Source organism: Glandiceps talaboti, chromosome 22 (assembly GCF_964340395.1).
Source record: "Glandiceps talaboti chromosome 22, keGlaTala1.1, whole genome shotgun sequence".
NCBI classification, from domain to species: Eukaryota; Metazoa; Hemichordata; class Enteropneusta; family Spengelidae; genus Glandiceps; species Glandiceps talaboti.
This window is the reverse complement of record NC_135570.1, coordinates 18,261,798-18,284,617: the sequence shown is the minus strand read 5'-3', so window position 1 is coordinate 18,284,617 and position 22,820 is coordinate 18,261,798. Positions and strand designations below refer to the sequence as shown.

The following is a 22,820-nucleotide window of genomic DNA, read 5'->3' as shown; positions in this document are numbered from 1 at the left end:
TACATCATTAAATGTTTTTGTTCACTTGTTCACTTGCTTCCTGACTTTATCTTAGCAATATACATGATCATTTGGCTGTTGCTATGGGTGTGGTCATGGTTGCTAGGGATATTTGCATACATTTTTTGAAAGTTTACTCACTTGCCTATCAGATGATATTGATACTTGACCAAAATATACTGCCATTTGGTTGTTGCTAAGGGTGTGGTCATTGTTGCTCGGGCCAATTGTATTAAAATATTTTGAAAATCTCCCGAATAACACTTCTAGAAACATCTCACCAAGTTTCTGTCTCATTGACCAAGTAATTTTTGAGATATAAATTTTTGACCAAATTCACATTTTTACACCTAATTTGCATATTGCTTATGAGATCAATATGTGCTTAATATTTCTTCATCTATACACCCACAGATGCATCCCTGTTAAATTTCAGCCCAATCTGCTAAGCAGTTTTGGAATTATTGGTTTTCGACTGAAAAGACACATTTTTAGCCCTAATTTGCATATTGCAGAGGGAATCATCATGTCATGAACAAGTCTTAATTTACTCGCCCCTGAGAATGTTCCCACTAAATTTCACATTAGTCTGCCCAGTAGTTTTGGAGTTTACGGTTTTTGACCAAAAATCACATTTTTTTACCCAAAACCCACATTTTCAAACAATTTCCCAACTAGAAACCAGAAGTAACATGACCAGCAAATATCAAAGCAATCGGTCCTGCAGTACGTTTTTGACTTTAAGTTGTTCACACACACACACACACACACACACACACAGCCAGACAGACACTTTGGCATGCCTATAGCTCTACTGAACCTTATCAGTTCAGTTGTGCTAAAAAAAAAACCCAGGGCTTCTAGGGGGAGACCCACCCCCATAAGAGATGGACATATTCCCTTCTCAAGCTTTCCCCCTACCCTTCACTTTCAATATGCTATTCAAGAAACTCCTTTTGGAATATATTTACCCTGTGTAGTCAATAATTATAACTAACCTGGGATCTTATAAAGTATTTGCGAGCAGTCCAGACTGAGTCATGATCAAAAAATACCTGCATGTGAATATTATATATGGAGGGAGGGGTCATTATCATGTTTTAGAATTAAGTCAGCCTGGTTTTACAGATAAGGGGTTAGTGACATTTTGTCGGCCCGATAGAAGAATCCACATACCCCCCCCCCCCCCCCCCACCCTGCTGGGGAAACTGACTGGCCCCTAATTTTACTTTGAAAACCAATACTATGACTCAGGGGGCTGCAGGCAAGGGGGCAAAGGGCCTGGGGCCAGAGGGCAAAAGCACAGGGGTAACATATACTCCTCCAGCATAAATCACAGCATTTGATTATTATTATCATGAACATCTGCATAAACTACAACATGAGTATGTCTGGGAAAGTGTGGTATCGTTGATATGGTAAATATGAACTGGAATAAATTTTTAGGAAATAACGGCTTTGTAAAGGACCATAGACATTATGCTACATGTACATCTATGCTCAAACAAACACACATACATACATACATATACACCCATCCACACCAACCCAACCACACAGACATACACACAACACAATATATACATGCATGTACACACATACTCCCCTGATACACCCATCCACACCTACCAATCCACAGACACCACACCACACAACATAGTATACACATACCCCCCCCCCCCCCACATCCATCTAGACATATACACCACACAACGTAAACACATGCCCCCCCCCCCCCCCCCCCCCCCCATCACACAGACACACATACATACACACAATGCATATACATACTCACTTGTATACAATTTTCTCAGCTAGTTCTGTTGCTGGTTTTCGTGTATGTCTGTCTGCCATTATCTCTACTCCAATAACAAGTCCCATACCCCTGTTTCAAAGACATACACACATAAATTACTTGAAACATCTACAGGTTACTATAATAACACACTAGGATCACCAAATTATATCAAGATCTCATTTTTTTTACTGAGTACTTCATTCCCTTTGTGCACAACAAACTTCTTACCATGTACCATGTCATAAGATTGGAACAGGAAAGTGGTCAAATCTGATGATTATATGATAGGATTTTGTAGTTCATGTTACAATACTGATTGTGAGAGTAATGCATGTACTTAACAATGCCTACCTTTTTGAAAAAACAACTTCCATGGGATCCTTATTTCGCTGAAGTCAACTATGTGTGTACTACACTCACCTAACTCAACTGATAAAAGCTTGCTAAATTTGTTTACTACAGCTTGCCTAACTCAACTGTTAAGAGCTTGCTATAAATGTGTTTACTATAGTTGCCTAACTTGACTGATGATTGCTTGCTAGTGCTCGATGTGACTACAGCTTGTCTAACTTGACTGATAAAAGCTTGCTAATTGTATTTACTATAGCCTGCCTACTTAATTCAACTGTTGATAGCTTGTTTGATGTGTTTACTATAGCTTGCCTACTTCAACTGTTGATAGCTTGTTTGATGTGTTTACTATAGCTTGCCTACCTCAACTGATGAGAGCTCGTTCGATGTGTTTAAGTATTAAGCTTTTATCAGTTGAGTTAGGTGAGTGTAGTACACACATAGTTGACTTTTTAAAACTGTTTTTTAAGTGATATTTGTATTGTATGAATTGCTTACAGCGTCTTTGATCACATTTTTTTTGTGGATACTGACGCTTTATAAATAAATTATTATTATTTATTTATTATTATTACAACATGCCTAATTTAACTGATGAGAGCTTGCTCATGTGTGTACTACAACTTGCCTAACTTGACTGAGGAGAGCTTGCTCGATGTGTTTACTACAGCTTGCCTAACTTGACTGAGGAGAGCTTGCTCGATGTGTTTACTACAGCTTGCCTAACTTGACTTACGAGAGCTTGCTCGATGTGTTTACTACAGCTTGCCTAACTTGACTGAGGAGAGCTTGCTCGATGTTTTTACTACAGCTTGCCTAACTTGTCTGAGGAGAATAGCTTATCTAACTTGACTGATATAACAAATTAAAACATATAACATATGCAATTCTAATTTGTTGAAAAAGCCCAATGAGGTGCAACACTAGTCAAAAACTCAAACCATTTTTGTATTCCTTTACTCCTATTATATCATGCATGAATGTAAATCACTCCTTTATACATACCTAACATGACCTATAAGAAAGTGAGCTTCCATCAACTTTCTTAAACCTACAAGTAAATATTCACCAACTTTGTGGGCATTTAACATCAGATTTTCTTCTTTCATAACATCAAAAACAGCAATACCAATGGCACAGGAAACAGGATTACCACCGAACTAGCAAACAGAATTAATGATGATAATTAGAAAGAAAACATTTATCCCCAAACCCCATATAACTACTTTGGATAACAACTACATATCTTTCTATGTTGGTTAAACTGTGTGGTATTAGCCATTTCTTGTGAAGTTTAAACTTTTCAATTTCCAACACAACCAACTCTTGGAAAGCTGTACCTGAAGATAGGAAGTAGGAACACAGGTGTTATTTACTATGTTGAGAATCAACACCACTCACAACTTTCTAGAACATAGGTGTCCGAACAGTACGTCTGAAGTGTCCAAACACATACACCAAATTTGCCCCAACAGTGACCATTTATCACTGTGAACCCTCTTATTTTGAAAGGTGGGTAAAGGAGGCAAGATACATCAGGACATACTTTGAACAGGGATGGGGGGGGGGGGGCATTTTAATCTGTCACATACATATAGACAAATTAAAATGGATATGCATTTTGAAAACTATTTAGAAGAATTTAAAAACCCACAATACAGATCAGCAAAGACAAAACTTAGAATTAGTGCACCTATTTTACATATAGAAACTGGAAGATACACAAACACTACCTTATCAAGCAGGACATGCCCTGTATGTAAACAAGGTGAAATAGAAGACGAGGAGCATTTTCTATGTATTACGCTGTACAGGATATCAAAATGAAAGGAAAGGAAACTCTTTCACAAATATTCTACAACAAGCACAGATAATGAGAATCTCATAAAGATTCTTAAAGTAAAAGACAAAAATACATTAGTTGAAATAAGCCAATTTATTCAACATGGATTCAAAATTTGAGAATATCATTTGAACAAAAATATATCATCTGCCTCGTGATGTACACTCGACAAATACATTTAGTACCTTTCAGGCCCTCTGATTACATCTGGCCTCAGCGGCTCATCACTATCTGTATAACGAATATGCTGTGTTGATTTTCACATTGCGAAAATACTTTGTGTGTGTGTGTGTGTGTGTGGTCAATACAAGTATTTTTCTTTATACTTTATTGTATTGTATTGTATTGTATTGTATTGTATTGTATTGTATTGTATTGTATTTTATTGTATTGTACTGATATCTGGTAAGATAGATAAGGTTACAATAAAGTTGTTTATTATTATTATTATTATTAGTAGTAGTAGTAGTAGTAGTATTATTATTATTATTATTATTATCACAAGCAGAGGGATTTAAATATTATATAATAATGAAAAATGTTGGGAGGACTTTAGAGGAATATCACTTATGGTTGTTGTGTAGGAGGTGTAAAGGTTGACGTTTTACACCCACAACTAATTGTTCAACATTTCCCATTCAAGCTTCAAGTCGTAACAATTGGGAGCTTGGTACTTGCCATGTATATGAATAAAAGTATAACAATATTATTTTATTTATGACTAAATTGGCACTAGCACTGCGGCCCAGCGAAGATCTCAATTGTCCAGTATTCCCCTAAGCATTTAGGCACTAGTATTTGATTGACATCTACGGTAGCGATGACTCAGATTTTCACAAAACCCCTTTGGTCTCTACTTACGATTTTTCAGACAGATTTGTGTGCATTTGAAAAAGTTGAACATGAGCTGAGTGAAGTTTAGTTGTCATAAACTAATGTTGCAAAATTTAGTGAAAAGAATACCGATTTCAAGTTTTTCTGATACGAGCGCAGTAGTACTGTACTGACTGTGGCGAGTGTCCGTGGAACACATATCGCTGACCTGTTGATAACATTATTTGCTGACGGGTATTAAACTAAAATATACGGAATAACTTGAAACTCTCGATTTTATTTGCCACACAGCTTTCATGAAATTAAAGACTGATTTTTGTGAAAGCAAATGCTAGGTCAGTCTGTATGTATTACGTATAATTTACTTACAGAATTTACCACCATGGTAGTCTAGAGAGTACTGGCTAAGAGTGAACGTTTTCCTTGGTATGGAAATATTACAATTCGTCACCGATCTTGTTTGGTAGCTATGTTGAATGGATGAAAAATAATCGCTGAAATTTCTTGGTAGTCTTGCTACCTATTATTAATAAGGTCGGAATAAATATACAAATCTGATATTTAAATTGACTATAAATATCAAGAATGTCAAGAGTGTGAAAAAGGGGTTTACTATGGGTAAAAGAATATGATTAAAAGTAATAATGCGAACAAGTTTTTTCTGTGCCTTTAAGATACGATCTAATGAAGAACGATATGTATTTCCCCAGACTTCTAAACAATATGATAGGTGAGGAAGGATAAGTGAATTGTAGAGTAGTACAAGTACAAATTTTGGGAGGTAGTGTCGAAGTTTAGATATAATGCCAATTTTAGGATTTATTTTACCAAGCACTTTAGTGATTTGCGATTTCCATGTAGCATGATTATCAATAATAATACCCAGGTAGCAACTATTGTTTACTTCTTTTAAGTATTTCATTATAAATGTAAAGATCATCATGGTGATTGATATGTTTATGATGAGGTGAAAGAAGCATATAATTTGTTTTGGAATAATTTATTGTGAGTTTGTTTGCATTGCACCATTTTCGACATTTGTGAGATGGACTCTGTTGCGTTGTTTTTATTTATTTATTTATTTATTAATCTTTCATATACAGACACCATTTCAGTGCATTAGCACTGTTCTCCCAATGGAACCTGTTGCAAGATTACGTACACAGAAAACAAACAAAACAAACCAACAGAAGGGACAAACCAGGACAAAAAGTTACAGACGCACAGTGCACTTTAAAAGATATCCACCCACATTACCAGACTACATTCTTAAGATGTCTTTTAAATATCAATGAGTTTGGAGCTGATCTTATGGATAGGGGTAGATTTTCCATAGAACAGCACCACTATAGTGAAATGCCCGTTTCCCATATTCAGTTTTAACTGTACAATGGGTTTGGAGCTGATCTTATGGATAGGGGTAGATTTTCCATAGAACAGCACCACTATAGTGAAATGCCCGTTTCTCATATTCAGTTTTAACTGTACAATGGGTTTGGAGCTGATCTTATGGATAGGGGTAGATTGTTCCATAGAACAGCACCACTATAGTGAAATGCCCGTTTCCCATATTCAGTTTTAACTATACAATGGGTTCGGCGCTGATCTTATGGATAGGGGTGGATTGTTCCATAGAACAGCACCACTATAGTGAAATGCCCGTTTCAGTTTTAACTGTACAATGGGTTCGGCGCTGATCTTATGGATAGGGGTGGATTGTTCCATAGAACAGCACCACTATAGTGAAATGCCCGTTTCCCATATTCAGTTTTAACTGTACAATGGGTTTGGAGCTGATCTTATGGATATGGGTAGATTGTTCCATAGAACAGCACCACTATAGTGAAATGCCCGTTTCCCATATTCCGTTTTAACTGTAGGGATGTATATGTTACCTTTACTGGCCTGTCTTGTGTTATGAAGATGAATTTGGTTGGAAAGATTGAACATTTCAGTGAGGTAACTTGGTGCATTGCCTGTTATGGATTTGTAGACGAGTGTTGCCAGTTGGCGCTTCCATCTAATTTGAGGGCTGACCCAACCCAAGTTTTCATATACCCAACCCGTACTAGTATCACAGGGAAATTCGAGGAGCAGTCGACCAGCTCATTTATGGAGGAGTTCAAGTGTCTTCAAATACTTTTGATTCATATAACACCATACATTTGCAGCATAATCGAAATGGGGAAGGACTAAGGTATTGAACATCATGTTCCTAAGTCCCATCGGCAAAAAGTGTTTGATTCTCGACAGTAGACCAAGTTTTAGAGAAATTTTAGCAGAAATTTTGGAAATATGAAAATTTCAATTTTGAATCCAGCCAAACCCCTAAGTATTTGAAATCAAATACTTGCTCCACTAGGTCTCCCTGTATTCGAATTTGCAAAACTGAATTTAATTTTAGTTTTTGTGATGAACCGAAAAGCATGGTCTTGGTTTTACTTGTATTCAGTGTTAACTTGTTTGAGTCAAGCCAGGCCTTGACATGTATTATTTCCTCTGTGAGTGTCACTTCAATATCAGCAACTGATTTGCTTGAATAGAAAATAGCCGTGTCATCTGCATACATAATTACTTGAGCCTTTATAACTGTTTCCGGCAAGTCATTGATATAAAGGGTGAAAAATAAAGGTCCCAGGATTGAACCTTGGGGTACCCCACAAGAAATGCCCATGCTTTCTGATAATGTGGAATTTAACTCTACAACTTGTGTATGATAGGTACGGAACCATGTCAATGCACTGCCTTGTATACCAAATTGATGTAGTTTCTGAAGCATTAAAAGAATTATTTTCGTAGGCATGGAAAAGATTGGAATCATCGGCAAAAAGTTTAAAGTTAAAGAAATTTGAACAGTTTGGAAGGTCGTTTATGTAAATTAGAAACAATAGGGGGCCAAGAATAGATCCTTGAGGAACACCATACTTAATTTGTAGAATAGAGGAGTTGTGTCCTGCAGCAGATACATATTGGCGTCTATTGGAGAGATAACTTTCAAACCATTTTAGAGGAGTGCCTCTAACACCAATATGAGAAAGTTTAGAAAGAAGGATAGAGTGATTAATTGTGTCAAAAGCCTTTGTTAGATCAAGGAAGATTCTGAGGACAAAATTACCTTTATCAAATTCATTCAACAGGTCATAGACTAAGTCAATGAGCGAGAGTTTGGTGCTATGTGATTTTCTAAAACCGTATTGTTCCCTATGCAGGATATTGAAACTGTCAAGAAAATGTACCAACTGCTTGTTTACAATTTTCTCAAAAAGTTTACTAAGAGATGGGAGGATAGAGATGGGACGATAGTTGTTTGTATTATATGGTGAGCCTCTCTTATAAATAGGAATGACTTTAGCAAGTTTCATGTTAGTTGGGAATGTACCTGTTGTTAAGGTTAAATTGACACTGTAAGCAAGAGGGTAACTAATAAGAGAGGCGGCGTCATGTAAAAGATGTGCGGTTATACCATCATGACCACATGCTTTATGTGGATCTAGTTTTCTTAGTTCAGTCTCAATGTTCTCTTTAATGACAGGGTGGAGAAAGAATGAATGATTACAAGTGTGACCAAGAAAGGAAGCATGGCTGGTTGTTGTGTGTATTTTGTTTGCGAGGTCTTCCCCTATGTTAGTGAAGAAAGTATTAAAACTATGTAAAATTTGACTAGGGTCTGTAACTATGTCAGAATGATTTTGGTGATTTGGAATTTCAAGATGTTTAGGTAGTTTGGTGCGAGTACTAGATATTTTGCCTGTTAGTTCATTTATAGTATTCCATAGTTTGGTTGAGTCGTACTTATTTTGAGTAATTAAATTCGAATAATATGATTTCTTTGATTTCCTCAAAAGAGTCAGAGATTTTTGTAGCGACTATAATGTTTTTTAAGACCAGTGCTTGTGTTCAATAGATTTGTAAAGAGCACGTGTAATCCATGGTTTACGAGGGGACTTTGAATTTATTCTCCTCCTGTGGGGCAATCTGTGAACACGCATTTTCAAAAGTAATACTGAACATATCATATGCTGTATTAATGTCTGTTGAAGCATAAACATTTGACCAGTCACTAACAGCTAGAATTTGTTGAAAGCTATTGGCGTCATAACGTGAGTAGTCCCTTGCATAGGAAAACCTTTCCTTGATGAATATATGATCAATGTCTTCAATGAATGTGAAAGTAGGGAAATGATCAGTAATTTCAGCAGTGATTGTACCACACTGAATAACGTGATCGGTGATATTTGAGTAAACATGACCGATAATGGTAGATGAGGTTTGAGAAATACAGGTGAGCACACTTATTAGTTGTTGGAAGTTGAGAGAAGAGAGGACATCAAAGTGGTGTCTTATACTCGGTGAATCACGACTATCAAAGTCGATGTTGAAGTCACCAACGAGAAGACAGTTAGATCTTGTAAAGTTTTTGTTCTGTAAAGAATGATAAAGAGAGTAGTTGAAATCATCAATGTTGGTGGCTGGTTTTCTATATAACACACAAAGAGTAAATTTGCCAGAGTGTAATTGAAATTCAAGCCATAAACACTCAGTGTTTGGGATTTCAATCCCACTTATCACTTGAAAATCCAAGGAGTCACTTACATACATTGCTACTCCTCCTCCCTCCTCCCTGTGCCCTGTTCTGTCTGCAATTTGTGATCAGCTGATAGTGTGGAATGTTAAAGTATGAAGAGTTTGTGAACTTCCAAGTCTCTGATAACGCAATGATTTTGAATTTTGTTGACAGAGTATCTTCGCAAAAAAGGCTAAGTTGTTCAAAGTTTTTGCTCAAGGAATGTATGTTGAGATGAATAATTGACAGTGGAGAATTGGACGAATGTGAAAAGGAGTCATTGAACTTTTCAACAGAATAGGTCTCACAGGTGTATTTATGGAAACTATCTATATCATCCATTGGCTTCGGGGAAAACTACAAGTGAATAAATTGAAGATAAGTTATGGAAATGCCACGACATGGATATACAATTTACACTATTTTGGTGATATTACTATCACTGTCAATGTTTACTATTTGTGTCGTGGTGTTTTTACGTGCTAAGATTTTGCCATTCTGAGTCCACAAAAATTTCCATTGTGTTTGTTTTCTCTTTTCGTTGGCCTTACCGAATAACAATCTTCTTCTCTGGGTCAAGTTTTCATTTATGTAGATCTTACTTTGTTCTTCAAAGCCTAGGTTCTGTGTAGTTGTATTCTGTAGATTCCTTTTCTTGCTGAAAACACGGTTTCTGGAGCACCTATTGGTGAAGCGAATGATAATGGGGCGGGGTCGGCCAGATGGTTGATGCGGATTGGTTCTTGAGCTCGTCTTTGTTCCGATGCGATGTGAAACGTCAATATCATTCATTGATGTGTTAATGTCTATTGCTTTGATGACTTTGGAAGCAATATCATCTGTGTTCTCACCATCTGTCTCTGGTATGCCATGAATTTCCAAGTTGTCCCGTCACATATACTGATCGAGGTCATCTTTGCTAGATTCGAGGTTTTCAAGTCTTTCTCTGAGATTTTCATTTTCCTCAGTTAGTTTCTTGTTATTACTTTCTAGTCTGGTAATCTGTCTTCTGAATTGTTCGAACTGAGAGTTCATAAATTCCATAGAAGTTTTGATTGCAACCATGTTGTTATCCAATTGTTGAATGTTTTCGTGCAAGTTTTCAAGCTTTTGGAGTCTTGCGATAATTTCACTTAGCTGTATGGATATGCCAGCCAGTAAGATAGAAGACGATAACATTACAGGAGAATTACTGGAGTCGTTACTCAGTGAAATATTGCAATTCCCAGTAGTACGGGATACAGGTGTCTCAGCATCACGTGGCATAGTTGCCATATTGGTAGCACCTACTGATTTATGTTGCCCAGCATCGGAAGGTCGAAATCTCTTCTTATTGCATGTCTTGCAGAGCATGAGATCTCCCTGTCACAGCTTTACACCTCTGTTCCCTTTACAGTCCTCACACCTTGGTTTTGACATAGTTTTCGTTATTACGGCGGTTACATTACAGAAATTTGTAGAGCTGATCTGCAAGTGTGTGCTCGTTCTGTGAAGCGCCCTCCACTTTTGGAAAAAATCATCCGCATATTATGATGATTTTGGTTACCATAGCAACGGATGTTAATAAAATGACCCCATTTTTCGAACTCAGCATACAAAACTACCCCAGGTAGGGTGGTTAATATTCAAATAAACTCGATTATTATAAAAATTATTATTATATAATATTATTTAATTATTAAATGGGACCAGGTGTTAACATCACTCACTGCACTAAGCCAATGAGTGGTGTTGATTCTCAACATAGTAATTAACACCTGTGTTCCGAGTTCATGTTAATTACTTCAGTGTGCTGATGAAATCCTTAGTGAGAGGACGAAAGCTTCAGGTACAGCTTTCTAAGAGTTGGGTGTATTGGAAATTTAAAAGTTTAAACTTCACAAGAAATAACTACATATCTGCTGTGTTATTACTAATCATGTGCAAATCTGGGGTGCATTTGATTTGCACAATCATGATTGTAATTAATCTGATGTAATTTCTGGAAACTTGGCAAAATGCTCAATCATGATCATGCTTAATACATGTACACATTTCAAAAAGTTTCATACATATCCAATATAAATCAAATGATTTTGCACTTTCAAAATGATTGCAATCGCATCCTAACTTGTCATCAGTCACACTATCAAAGATATTACGTTGTCTGCCATCTCGTAATCAGGTTATTTATGGTTCGAGGCATGATTACTGTGATTACCACTTCCTTGAGCTACTTGAATCCTCCAACCTTCAACAACATTCTACGGAAACCACACAACGTTGTGGGCACACTCTTGATTTGATCATCTCACGCCAAACAGATAACCTCGTCTCAAGTACCACTATTCACAGAGGTCTTCCATCTGATCATGATGCTGTACCTCGTGTAAAGTCAACAAGGCGCAAAGTTTGTTATCGTAATCAAGAGCATCAACATGGCAGAAATGCGCAAAGACATCCAAGCATCACCTCTTGTCACAAGCCACACTTCCGATCTGACTACTATCATAAATCAATACAACACAACCTTGCACCAATATATTAATCACCATGCCCCAGAGAAGACTCGCACCATCACTTTAAGACCACATGCACCTTGGTACTCTGATGTAATTCAAGGAAATGGATGTCATATGGACTTGAGATTGACAAACAGATCTTCAAAGAAGAATGTAAGGCATACCATCATATGATTGAGCGTGCTAAATCTACTTACCACTCGGACAGAATTGCAAACTGTGATCAGAAAAAACTTTTCAAGATTATTGTCAAGATGCTGACTCCAGAAAATGACAATACATTACCAGCTTCCGATTGCCCTGAAAAACTGGCAAACAAATTTGCTAACTACTTCGACAGTAAAATCAACAGTCTTAGAGAGGACCTTGATGAATTAGTAGTACCAACAGTGAACACTGTCAACTCCCGTACACCTATTGCCAAGAGACTCAGCGAATTCTCACCTGTGTCATCAGAGCTGGTCTGTAAGATAATTATGGATTCACCAAATAAACACTGTCAACTGGACCCTCTACCAACCTGGATGCTGAAGGAATGTATAAATGAACTTTTACCATCAATTACGGAAATCATCAATGCTTCATTGGCAAGTGGATGTGTTCCCAACTCATTCAAGACAGCCATAATTACACCCATCATCAAAAACCTGAAAAATGACCCCAATGACCTCAGTTATTACAGACCAATATCAAACTTACCGTTCCTGTCAAAAGTTCTTGAGAAAGTGTTGGCACATGAACTTCATCATCACCTACAAAGCAATGACCTATATGCAAAGATGCAGTCTGCATACCGTAAACACCACAGTACAGAAACCGCTATCATTCGTGTTTATAATGATATTCTTCATGCTATTGATGGACACCAAGATGTTATACTTGTCCTATTAGATCTGTCTGCAGCATTTGACACGATTGACCATCAAATCTTAATAGACAGAATGCATAAGCGGTTTGGGATAGATGGCACAGTACTCTCCTGGTTTAGGTCATACCTCCAGCATCGAACACAACATGTAACAGTAAACAATGCAAAGTCTGCCTGTCACAGCCTAAACTTTGGAATCCCACAGGGATCAGTTCTAGGCCCCATACTCTTTACCATGTATGTCGCACCCTTAGAGGATCTGATTTCACAACATAATCTAAACAGTATGATGTATGCTGATGACTCTCAACTTTACCAGATGATGAAACGATCACAACACATGAACACAGTATCGCGTATTGAAGCATGCATTGCTGATATACGAACTTGGTATGCATCGAATAAATTAAAGCTTAATGACAGTAAAACAGAGATAATCTACTTCTCATCTCGATTCAGTAAAACCAATCCTGTACCACGTATCACAATTGGGGACAACACTGTCAACACATCATCCACAACACGTGACCTTGGGGTTATACTTGACTCGGAACTTACAATGACTTGTCATGTAAATAACATCTGCAGAGCAGCATTGTACAACCGACATTTGTAATAATTGCCGAAATTTGTAATAACGCTGATATTTGTAATAAAAATCCCGTTTTTCATGTAATAAAACCGACATTTGTAATAATTGCCGAAATTTGTAATAATTTCTATGAACGACAAATGTAATAAAAATTGCCGATATTTGTAATACATTTCAGGAAAAAAATGTAATAAAACTGCCGAAATTTGTAATAAAAAATTACATTAAGGAGGGTTCTTCCTTTCACACTAAAACATGGGTTATCTAAATAAAGAAATACAAGATTGCAAAAACATCACGTCAAACGAAAGTAGATTTAACAAGCATTAATTGAATTGATTAATATAATAATTGATTGAACAATTAAACAAGTTATTATTATTTCAATCAATCCGCATATATGTATGTATGTATGTATGTATGTATGTATGCATGCATGTATGCATGTATGTATGTATGTATGTATGTATGTATGCATGCATGCATGCATGCATGTATGTATGTATGTATGTAGGTATGTATGTATGTATGTATGTATGGTATGTGATGAGGAAGTGTAAGAATGATTCAACAAACAAACAAAAGAATTAACGAACAAAGAAATGGATGGATGAATGAATGAATGAATGAGTGAATTAATTAATGAATGAATGAACGAACAAATTAATTAATTAGTTAATGGATGGGTGGATGCCATTCATTTGAAGGAACTAATTAAGTAATTGATGGGTGGATGAATGAATGAATGAATGCATGTATGAATGAATAAATGAATGAATGAATGAATGAATGAATGAATGAACAAATTAATTAATGGATGGTTGGATGGATGGATGGATGAATGAATGAATGAATGAATGTACACTGTGTAATTCTTAGCAGAGTTTTGTTATATTTTGCAAGCTGCCGGGGACACTGAGCAATTCGACAGAATATATTAGAAAATATGTGTTTGCATGACATTTACATGAAATTTGTGAGATTTGTCGCCACTGATGTGTATCGATTTGACTTATACCATCAATGTTTGAGTACAGCATCCCCCTTATATCATTACAGTGATTTTCTATTCTTCGTCAGTCTATTCAACTTTAGTGGCGTTTTCGAGGATGTGCATGGTTTAGTGAGCTGTGCACTATAGGTAGTAGTTCATCATTTTGAATCTGATAGGGAAGGGATTTCAGGGATAGTTGACCAGTAGAGCCGGGAATGAGTTCATGAGTTCTGATTTAGATGAAAGACAGAAAAAAGGGGAGAATAACGTCTCCCCAATCCCTTTCTCTAAAATAATGAAATCTTATCTCCATTTCAATTAAATCATTATTTTGTGTATTTCAATTTTGAACTTATAGAAGGTTTTATAATAGCACAGCCAAATGTTGTTGAGGCCACTATATATAACATTACAACTTGTTTTGTATATTTACAGAGACTTGTACCAATTACGAATATACTTGTAATAAAATTGCCGACATTTGTAATAAACTGACGACATTTGTATTAATAAAATTGCGGACATTTGTAATAAACTATCGACATTTGTAACAAAATTGCTGACATTTGTAATAAACTAACGATAATTGTAATAAAATTGCCGACATTTGTAATAAAATTGCTGACATTTGTAATAAACTAACGACATTTGTAATAAAATTGCCGACATTTGTAATAAACTAACGACATTTGTAATAAAATTGACGACATTTGTAATAAAATTGCCGACATTTGTAATATACTAACGACATTTGTAATAAAATTGACGACATTTGTAATAAACTAACGCCAATTGTAATAAAATTGCCGATATTTGTAATAACATTGCCGACATTTGTAATAACATTGCCGACATTTGTAATAAACTAACGACATTTGTAATAAAATTGCTGACATTTGTAATAAACTAACGACATTTGTAATAAAATTGCCGACATTTGTAATAAACTAACGACATTTGTAATAAAATTGATGACATTTGTAATAAACTAACGCCAATTGTAATAAAATTGCCGACATTTGTAATAACATTGCCGACATTTGTAATAAACTAACGACATTTGTAATAAAATTGCCAACATTTGTAATAACATTGCCGACATTTGTAATAAACTAACGACATTTGTAATAAAATTGCTGACATTTGTAATAAACTAACGACATTTGTAATAAAATTGCCGACATTTGTAATAAACTAACGACATTTGTAATAAAATTGACGACATTTGTAATAAAATTGCCGACATTTGTAATAAACTAATGACATTTGTAATAAAATTGACGACATTTGTAATAAACTAACGACATTTGTAACACAATTGCCGACATTTGTAACGACATTTGAAGTAAAACTGACAATAAAAATTTACAATCAATGCCTCATCTTCACCAATCCTAGATTTCAACAAATTAAACACCTGGATCTAAGAAACTTTATTAAAATTCCCTGTGTAAGAACTTATTCTACAAGTTAAGCCAGGGAAGTTTTGCATTGGTATTTAGCACCAAAAATTGATACAGAACTATATTGTTATGTATTTACTTCTATGATTCAAATCCAAAATTCTTCCTTTACATATCAGAGTTTATCGTTGGTTGGCCTGTCATAGGCTTGTGTTAATAAAACCATCAGGCAAATATTGGCAAGTGATTATGTTTCTTTTTATACATAAGTACAATTAGTTCACAGACCAACAATAATCGAAAATGGAAACTGGTGTGTGTGTCGCTAGACTTAGGCGAGATATAGCGATATACAGTATCCATAACACCAAGTGTCCGTAATGTATGATGTCTGAAATATTTGCCTTTATGCATATTAATCTTCACACTCACGGACAAGAATATGTCCCTGTAGACTTATTGATATACTAACTAACTTGTTTTTAAAAATTACTCATACCAATTACTTCTCAAGCCATTATGAAGCTTTCAATTTTTGCCCCCAAATGCACCATAAAATGGGTTGTGAAATCGCCGTTTCTAAGATTTCTAGAGAAATCAGTTTGTTGGTAGTCAACCGACCAGCTAACCAACCAACCAACACTTTGTCCGCAATGATTAAAATATATACATTCGATCATACAAGCACGAAGTGTTGATCAAGTGATGGATTGATGATGCTAGTTCGTATATTCATTCATCACTCAGAAGCCTTCACAATCACAAACAACTCATACATTCGCCGCTTGTACACTAGAGGAAGTAAGATTTAAGAACTCTAGATAAAATCAGGTTAGAAAACAGACTGAAATTACTTTTTAGCTACCCTCCATACGCCCGTCTTTCCATCCCTCCGTCAGTCAGTCAGCCAGTCAGTCAGCCAGTCAGTCAGTCAGTCAGTCAGTCAGTCAACCAACCGACCAGCCAACCAGCCAACCAACCAACAAGTTGATTGATTGATTGATTGATTTATTGGTTGGTTGATTGATTGATTGATTGATTGATTGATTGATTGACAAAGACTCAAAGATCTAAGTGGCTGACATAATTGTTGTAAATTAATTCTAGGAAGCCTGTAATGACAATATTTTAAATCCCTTCTAAGTTTAGAATGAGTAACTCCATTTCTTTGAAAGTCAGAGAGGAACCCCCTTAACTTTTTTTTTATTACAAATTTCGGCAGGTTTATTACACAATTTTTTCTGAAATTTATTATAAATATCGGCTATTTTTATTACAATTGTCGTTCACAGAATTTATTACAAATGTGGTCAGTTTATTACAAATATCGGCAATTTATTACAAATGTCGGCAATTTTATTACAAATTTCGGTTTATTACAAATTTCGGCAATTATTACAAATGTCGGTTGTACACAGTATCCCTAGCCATTCGAAAGATCGGCCAAATTAGAAAGTACCTCGACAATACCAGCACCGAAAGACTAATCCATGCATTTGTTACCTCTAGGCTGGATTATTGCAATTCCATCCTCTATGGATTACCAGACAAAGAGATCAACAAACTTCAATGTGTGCAGAACACAGCTGCTAGACTTGTTGTCAAACTACGTAAATATGATCATGTCTCACCAGTATTACATAATCTTCATTGGTTACCTGTACGTCAACATATTGTATACAAAATCTTGCTCGTCACCATCCTACATCATTGAACTAATACCCATACACAAGCCAACGCATGCCCTACGTTCTAGTACTCATCTTACACTTGCCATTCCACGTGTTGCAACTACCACGTACAGAGATCGCGCCTTCTCTGTTGCCGGTCCTAAGTTATGGAACTCTCACCCAATTCACATTAGGAGAGCGGTATCGATCGAAACATTCAAGTCCCAACTAAAGACATACTTGTTTACAAACTTTTAGAACATACTATACTTTTACATGCAGTAATCAATAAGTTTTGTTTTTGAGTGAATTTCAAGTTGTCGTTTTTTTTCAAATTAAGTTTGTGCCATACTCTTGTCTACAAACGTTCAGGACATATTGTACTTTTAATAGTAATCAATAGTGAACGTCAAGTTTTTGGTTTTGGTTTTGATTTCTATGCAAATCAAGATTTTTTTTTTCTTCTTCTTCTTCTTCTTCTTCTTCTTCTTCTTCTTCTTCTTCTTCTTCTTCTTCTTCTCAGTTTTGTAAAGCGCATTGAGGCTAGTAGTATAATAAATGACAATTTTGGCGCAGTTAAAACAACATACCCTTTATTTAATCAATTTTAAGGCAAAATAAGACTTAAAACGGTACTAAAATTGATTTTTAAACCAGTTTTAACCGGTTTAAAGCGACATGTCCCGTTTAAATCCGTTATAAGGCAAAATAAGCGTTAGTGTGTAATCGTAGGACGCAATCGTAGAAAGCCATTTGAATAGTGCAGTGCAGTCTATTGTGAATACATTGTTGTTTCGTCATGCTTCATTATATTGTATGAATACCTTGAAGCTGTCACGTTTCAAGGATGTTCAGTCAAAGGTTAATAGGTTTATAATAAGCTACTTAAGCTTTCAATAGAGGGCTTACAATAGATTATTTATGGTCCATTTGTATAGTTGTTTACGCACTAGAGTTGAAGCAACTCACCGTGATTTTTTACTTCTGGGCCTAAGTATGTGTCCCGAATTCGGCATAAAATCAGTATTTTTAAATGTAATTTCAAAATTTATGTTGCTAACATGAATGAAGAGATGTCAATAAAAGTTTGGTTGTTTACAGTATCTAAAATGGTGGACTCTAGTGAAAGTTACGGCGAGTTGAAAATGTTGAAAATAAGGTCACTGGTGATATAATCTAACTCTGACTCATTTTTTCTTAGAAATACCCATGATGCTCTTCGGCTACTGTGAACAAGAAAAAACAAATTAATGAGAATTACACAAAATTTAGTTAAAATTTTATGGTTTTAGTTATATAATTATTAACCTATAATTGATTGTATATTTGTACATTATTTTCACCAACATTAACTGTTAATAAAAGTATTAATAAATGCATTATTGAAAACACTCAAACCGTAGATAGAGTGAAATGAGTGAAATGAAGTACTGGCTGGGTGGGACCTATGGTACCTATATAAAGGAAAAAAATTGTATATAATTGGCTCATTGCGCAGCGCCCGCTATGGTTTCAGAATCTGTCAGCCGACGACGGGTAAGTGTACTCGTGTGGGTATCAACCTAAGACAGGCGTAGCGAGAAACCATAGCAAAACCTAGTGCTTGGCCGCTGTTGTAACAGACAGAAAAAATTTTGTGTACACATAACATAGTTAAAATTGTTATGTGTACACAAAAGTCTCGATCTCAATAAATAATTGAAATTGACAATTAACTAAAAGTAATCAAACCTGTACTAATTGTGCGAGAGTAAATTGAGATTTGATTGACACCAAAAAAATAGAAAAGAAAAAAAGTCTGTACAACAGCGTACTAGGTATTTTTTTTTTTTAAATGTTTAACATAAACACAGTAACACTATCAATCATAGTTATACTATATGTAAACTGTAGTATACTATGTCATATATGTAGTATACTATAACGGTTACTAACGTTTACCTAAATCAACATGACCATATGCTAACGTGTTACGATGATTAGGAACATAACGTTTATCACTGAAGCAACTTAGAGAAGTCTTATTGATTTTGTAACTACCAATCTGATGATTTTTCGATCGTATAGTATTCATGGAATGTTTTATTTGTAAATTTTCAAAAAGTATGGTCTTATATTCTTCGTGAGTAATATTTTTTTTAAATAACTATCTTTTTCATTCCTTTTGCTTTTCGAGTTGATGAAGTTTCTGTGATATAAGAATACATTTTACTTCGAAGCCCAATAAATTCAGTGATTGGTAAATCGGCACATTCATCTTTCATTTTGCCGATTATCTTTTTATTATAATCAAAATAGTATGGACTCTCAGATGAGTAATCACTATTATCGAACAGGTCTTTGTCTTGATAGAAATCTTTATATGGATCAACGGCTTTAATTTCGTACATTAATGAATCGGTATCTGTGAATAACAACTTTGCTTTTGAACCATATTTTTCTTTGATATAGTTGTAATGAAAGTCATACATTAAAGTTTTAGACAAATCAAGAATACACATTCCAACGTATAAAGGTTGATTTAAAGTTAATCTTTCCTTTTTATTTTCAACAGCAACCAATCCTTTAGTTATAATTTTTTGCGTAACAAACGTTGGTTTAGCTACTAATTTGTTTATTTGTTTTTCTGTTGTACATAATTTTATATTACGATGCTTACGTACATTCATCATGGTTCGTCCAAATACAGAGTTATTCATTAGTTTGAAGAAATCTTTTTCGAAGGCATTTTTAGCTTTCTTTCTTTTTTCCGTGTTAAATAAAATGTATTGCGACATCCACTTTGATTGGTTAAACTTAATAGCTCTGTGGATTTTAGTGACTTTTAAACCGAGTGATAAATATTGTTTTAAGTTTTTGAAATGAAGTACGTAATTCCTTTTTGGTTTCAAAGTTGTAGTTAATTTCTCTATATTTCCACATTTGATATTAAATAAGTCAAGTATCTTTTTGTTATGCAGAGATAACATGTCTTCAGTAATACATAATCTCTCAGGTGCTAAAGGATAATCATTGTGGAGATCATGCAACTCGTTAGGATATTCAAGATCAACTTCAAGGATTAATCCATGGTCACTTTCATTGGTATAATTACTTAAAAAGTCTAAGTTTATACAGTCTTTACAGTCAAGCTCATTTACATCAACCCATTTAAATCCATCCGTTGGTAAAGATTGAACCATTGCCCAACCATATAGATTATTTGCATCTAAATACATGGTATATTTTGATTCCTGAGTAGGATCATAATCTTTCATGTATGGATTGTTTGCCTTTGCATGACCAGCGGATATATAAGAAATACCACCACGAAGACCTTTTTCTATGAAGAGATGCATATCTATATCCGTTAATAATTCGAGATTAATTTTAGTCATTTTTAAACACGCATCCCAAGATAAACCTGGAGCACTGAAGTAATGGCAGGGATCGAGATTATAGTATAGATTGCATGTCTTTCGGAAATTTTCAAATACATCAGTTAATAATAATACATCAGTTTTAAGATATAAGTCATGATAATCACCCATGGTTTGCATATTAAAATACTTCCAAATATCTTGCGCATGCTTATAATCTTCATCAGTAATACCAGTCTCATTTAGAATAGAATAAAATGTTTCTTTTAATGGAAGATTAATATCATTGAATTTTTTGGTGGAATCCATATAATCATAGGGATACACACCCTTTCTCGTTAGTAATTTTAAACTGTCTGGAAATTCCTGTTTTGTGTATTTGAAATCACTCGTGTTACTTACTAATTTTTCTAAAGAAGCATTCAAGAAATTTAAACTATCTATGAAGACTAAATGAGTACCAATCATTATAGCCATGAACTTTTCCATAGAATGTGGGATAATATTAATCTTTTCATCAAAATTTTCAAGAGTTTGTACGATGAAATGACTGTCATATCCCTTTAAGTTGTGGAATATAACGGGTATTTTCTTAGTTACTTGAAAATTGATATTACAGGATTCATGCGCTGAACCACAGTATTTACCGGTAATATGGCAATGATCATGGACTCGTATACAATCTTTTTCGTATAATTTTTCACAAATATGACATTGCGTCGCTTTTTGGAAACAGTTTTCATCGTTTTTACTCATACACAAAGGCTTATCAAAATGTCGCTGTTTAATATTATTACAATAATCAACTTCCGATAACATCATTTCCATAAATTTCTTAGATGCATCTGATCCTCTATAAATAACACTTTCTTTACTAAATGTGTCATCGTAACAACAAACAAGTTTATATCCAAAACTACATACTTCGTGTTTTTGATAATGTTGCATGAATACCGTATTACTAGTATTTACTTTTTCAGTTATAGATTCGAAATCTGCGTAAATAACAAATGGTGCATTTCATTGTTTTGGGAAATTTTTAAATGATAACCATTTATATTCCTCAATTGGCATTCGTATAGCTTGCGTCTTATTTATTTCAAAACAAATAGGAATATGTTGATTTAAAATCTCTACAGTTGTAAAATGCTGTAAACAATATCTAAAAAAAATGCTTTCTTCCATCATGATTTGTTATACCATGCATGAATCGATTAAAGTCTTTGATCCAAACATAATGTTTTTGATTATTACCATGAGTTAATAGTAATAAATCAAGATGGTCTTTACTAGTTTGTTTACTAACATAAATTGGATATGCTTTTTTATCGTTATACCCAAATACAGAAATCGATAAATTATTTTGGTTTTCAATTTTAGGAATTGGTTTTATTGTTACTGGGAATGTTATTCCTTTATAATCTACATCATCGATATGTTGTTTGTATTTAGATGGCCTATATTTATCAATTTCAACTGGAAACTTATACGCTAAATGACACCATCTAAAACATTCATTGTCATTATTTTGGATGTTAATGGGGCCTTTCATTGGGTGTTATAGTTCTTTTGGTAATTTGATATATGAGTTACCTTGTAGAGGTTCGTATCTTACAATATTTACATAAAATTTAAGAAGTGTTTTTATTTGCCAACCAGATCCTTCACGTAGCCATTTAGCGATGCGTTCAATTATTCTTTCGTAACTTGCATTAATTTGTTCATCTATTTGGTCAGTATTTATAATTTGCAATAGACTACTATTAAAATAATCATCATTTGTTATTTCTGTCTCCATATTTTGATCATATTTAACATATTTTATTTTTAAGGTTAATATAGCTTTTATTCCACCTTGATCTTCTAAATTTTGTTCTAAGATTTGTTTTATTAAATATTTATTTTCATTTAACTGTGAATGAAGTTCCTTTTCAGTAATAACAATTTCATACGACTTCACATATCCATTAAAAGCTCTCTCAAGTTCATGATATCTAGGTGGTATTAGAACACCAACATGACGATAACCTTTATTAATAAGAG

The 22,820-nt window shown here is 34.6% G+C and overlaps 1 protein-coding gene across 1 annotated transcript in view; it reads right to left on the bottom strand.

The window, feature by feature from the left end:
* The window catches only part of LOC144451992 (5-phosphohydroxy-L-lysine phospho-lyase-like), a 191,722-nt gene that overhangs the window by 29,527 nt on the left and 139,375 nt on the right, over positions 1-22,820 (bottom strand). The window contains exons 9-10 of the mRNA XM_078142954.1: positions 3,155-3,309; positions 1,796-1,885 (exon numbers count right to left, since the gene is read on the bottom strand). Of these exons, the coding sequence (XP_077999080.1) occupies positions 1,796-1,885; positions 3,155-3,309 (245 nt within the window). The remainder of the gene's footprint in view (positions 1-1,795; positions 1,886-3,154; positions 3,310-22,820) is intronic.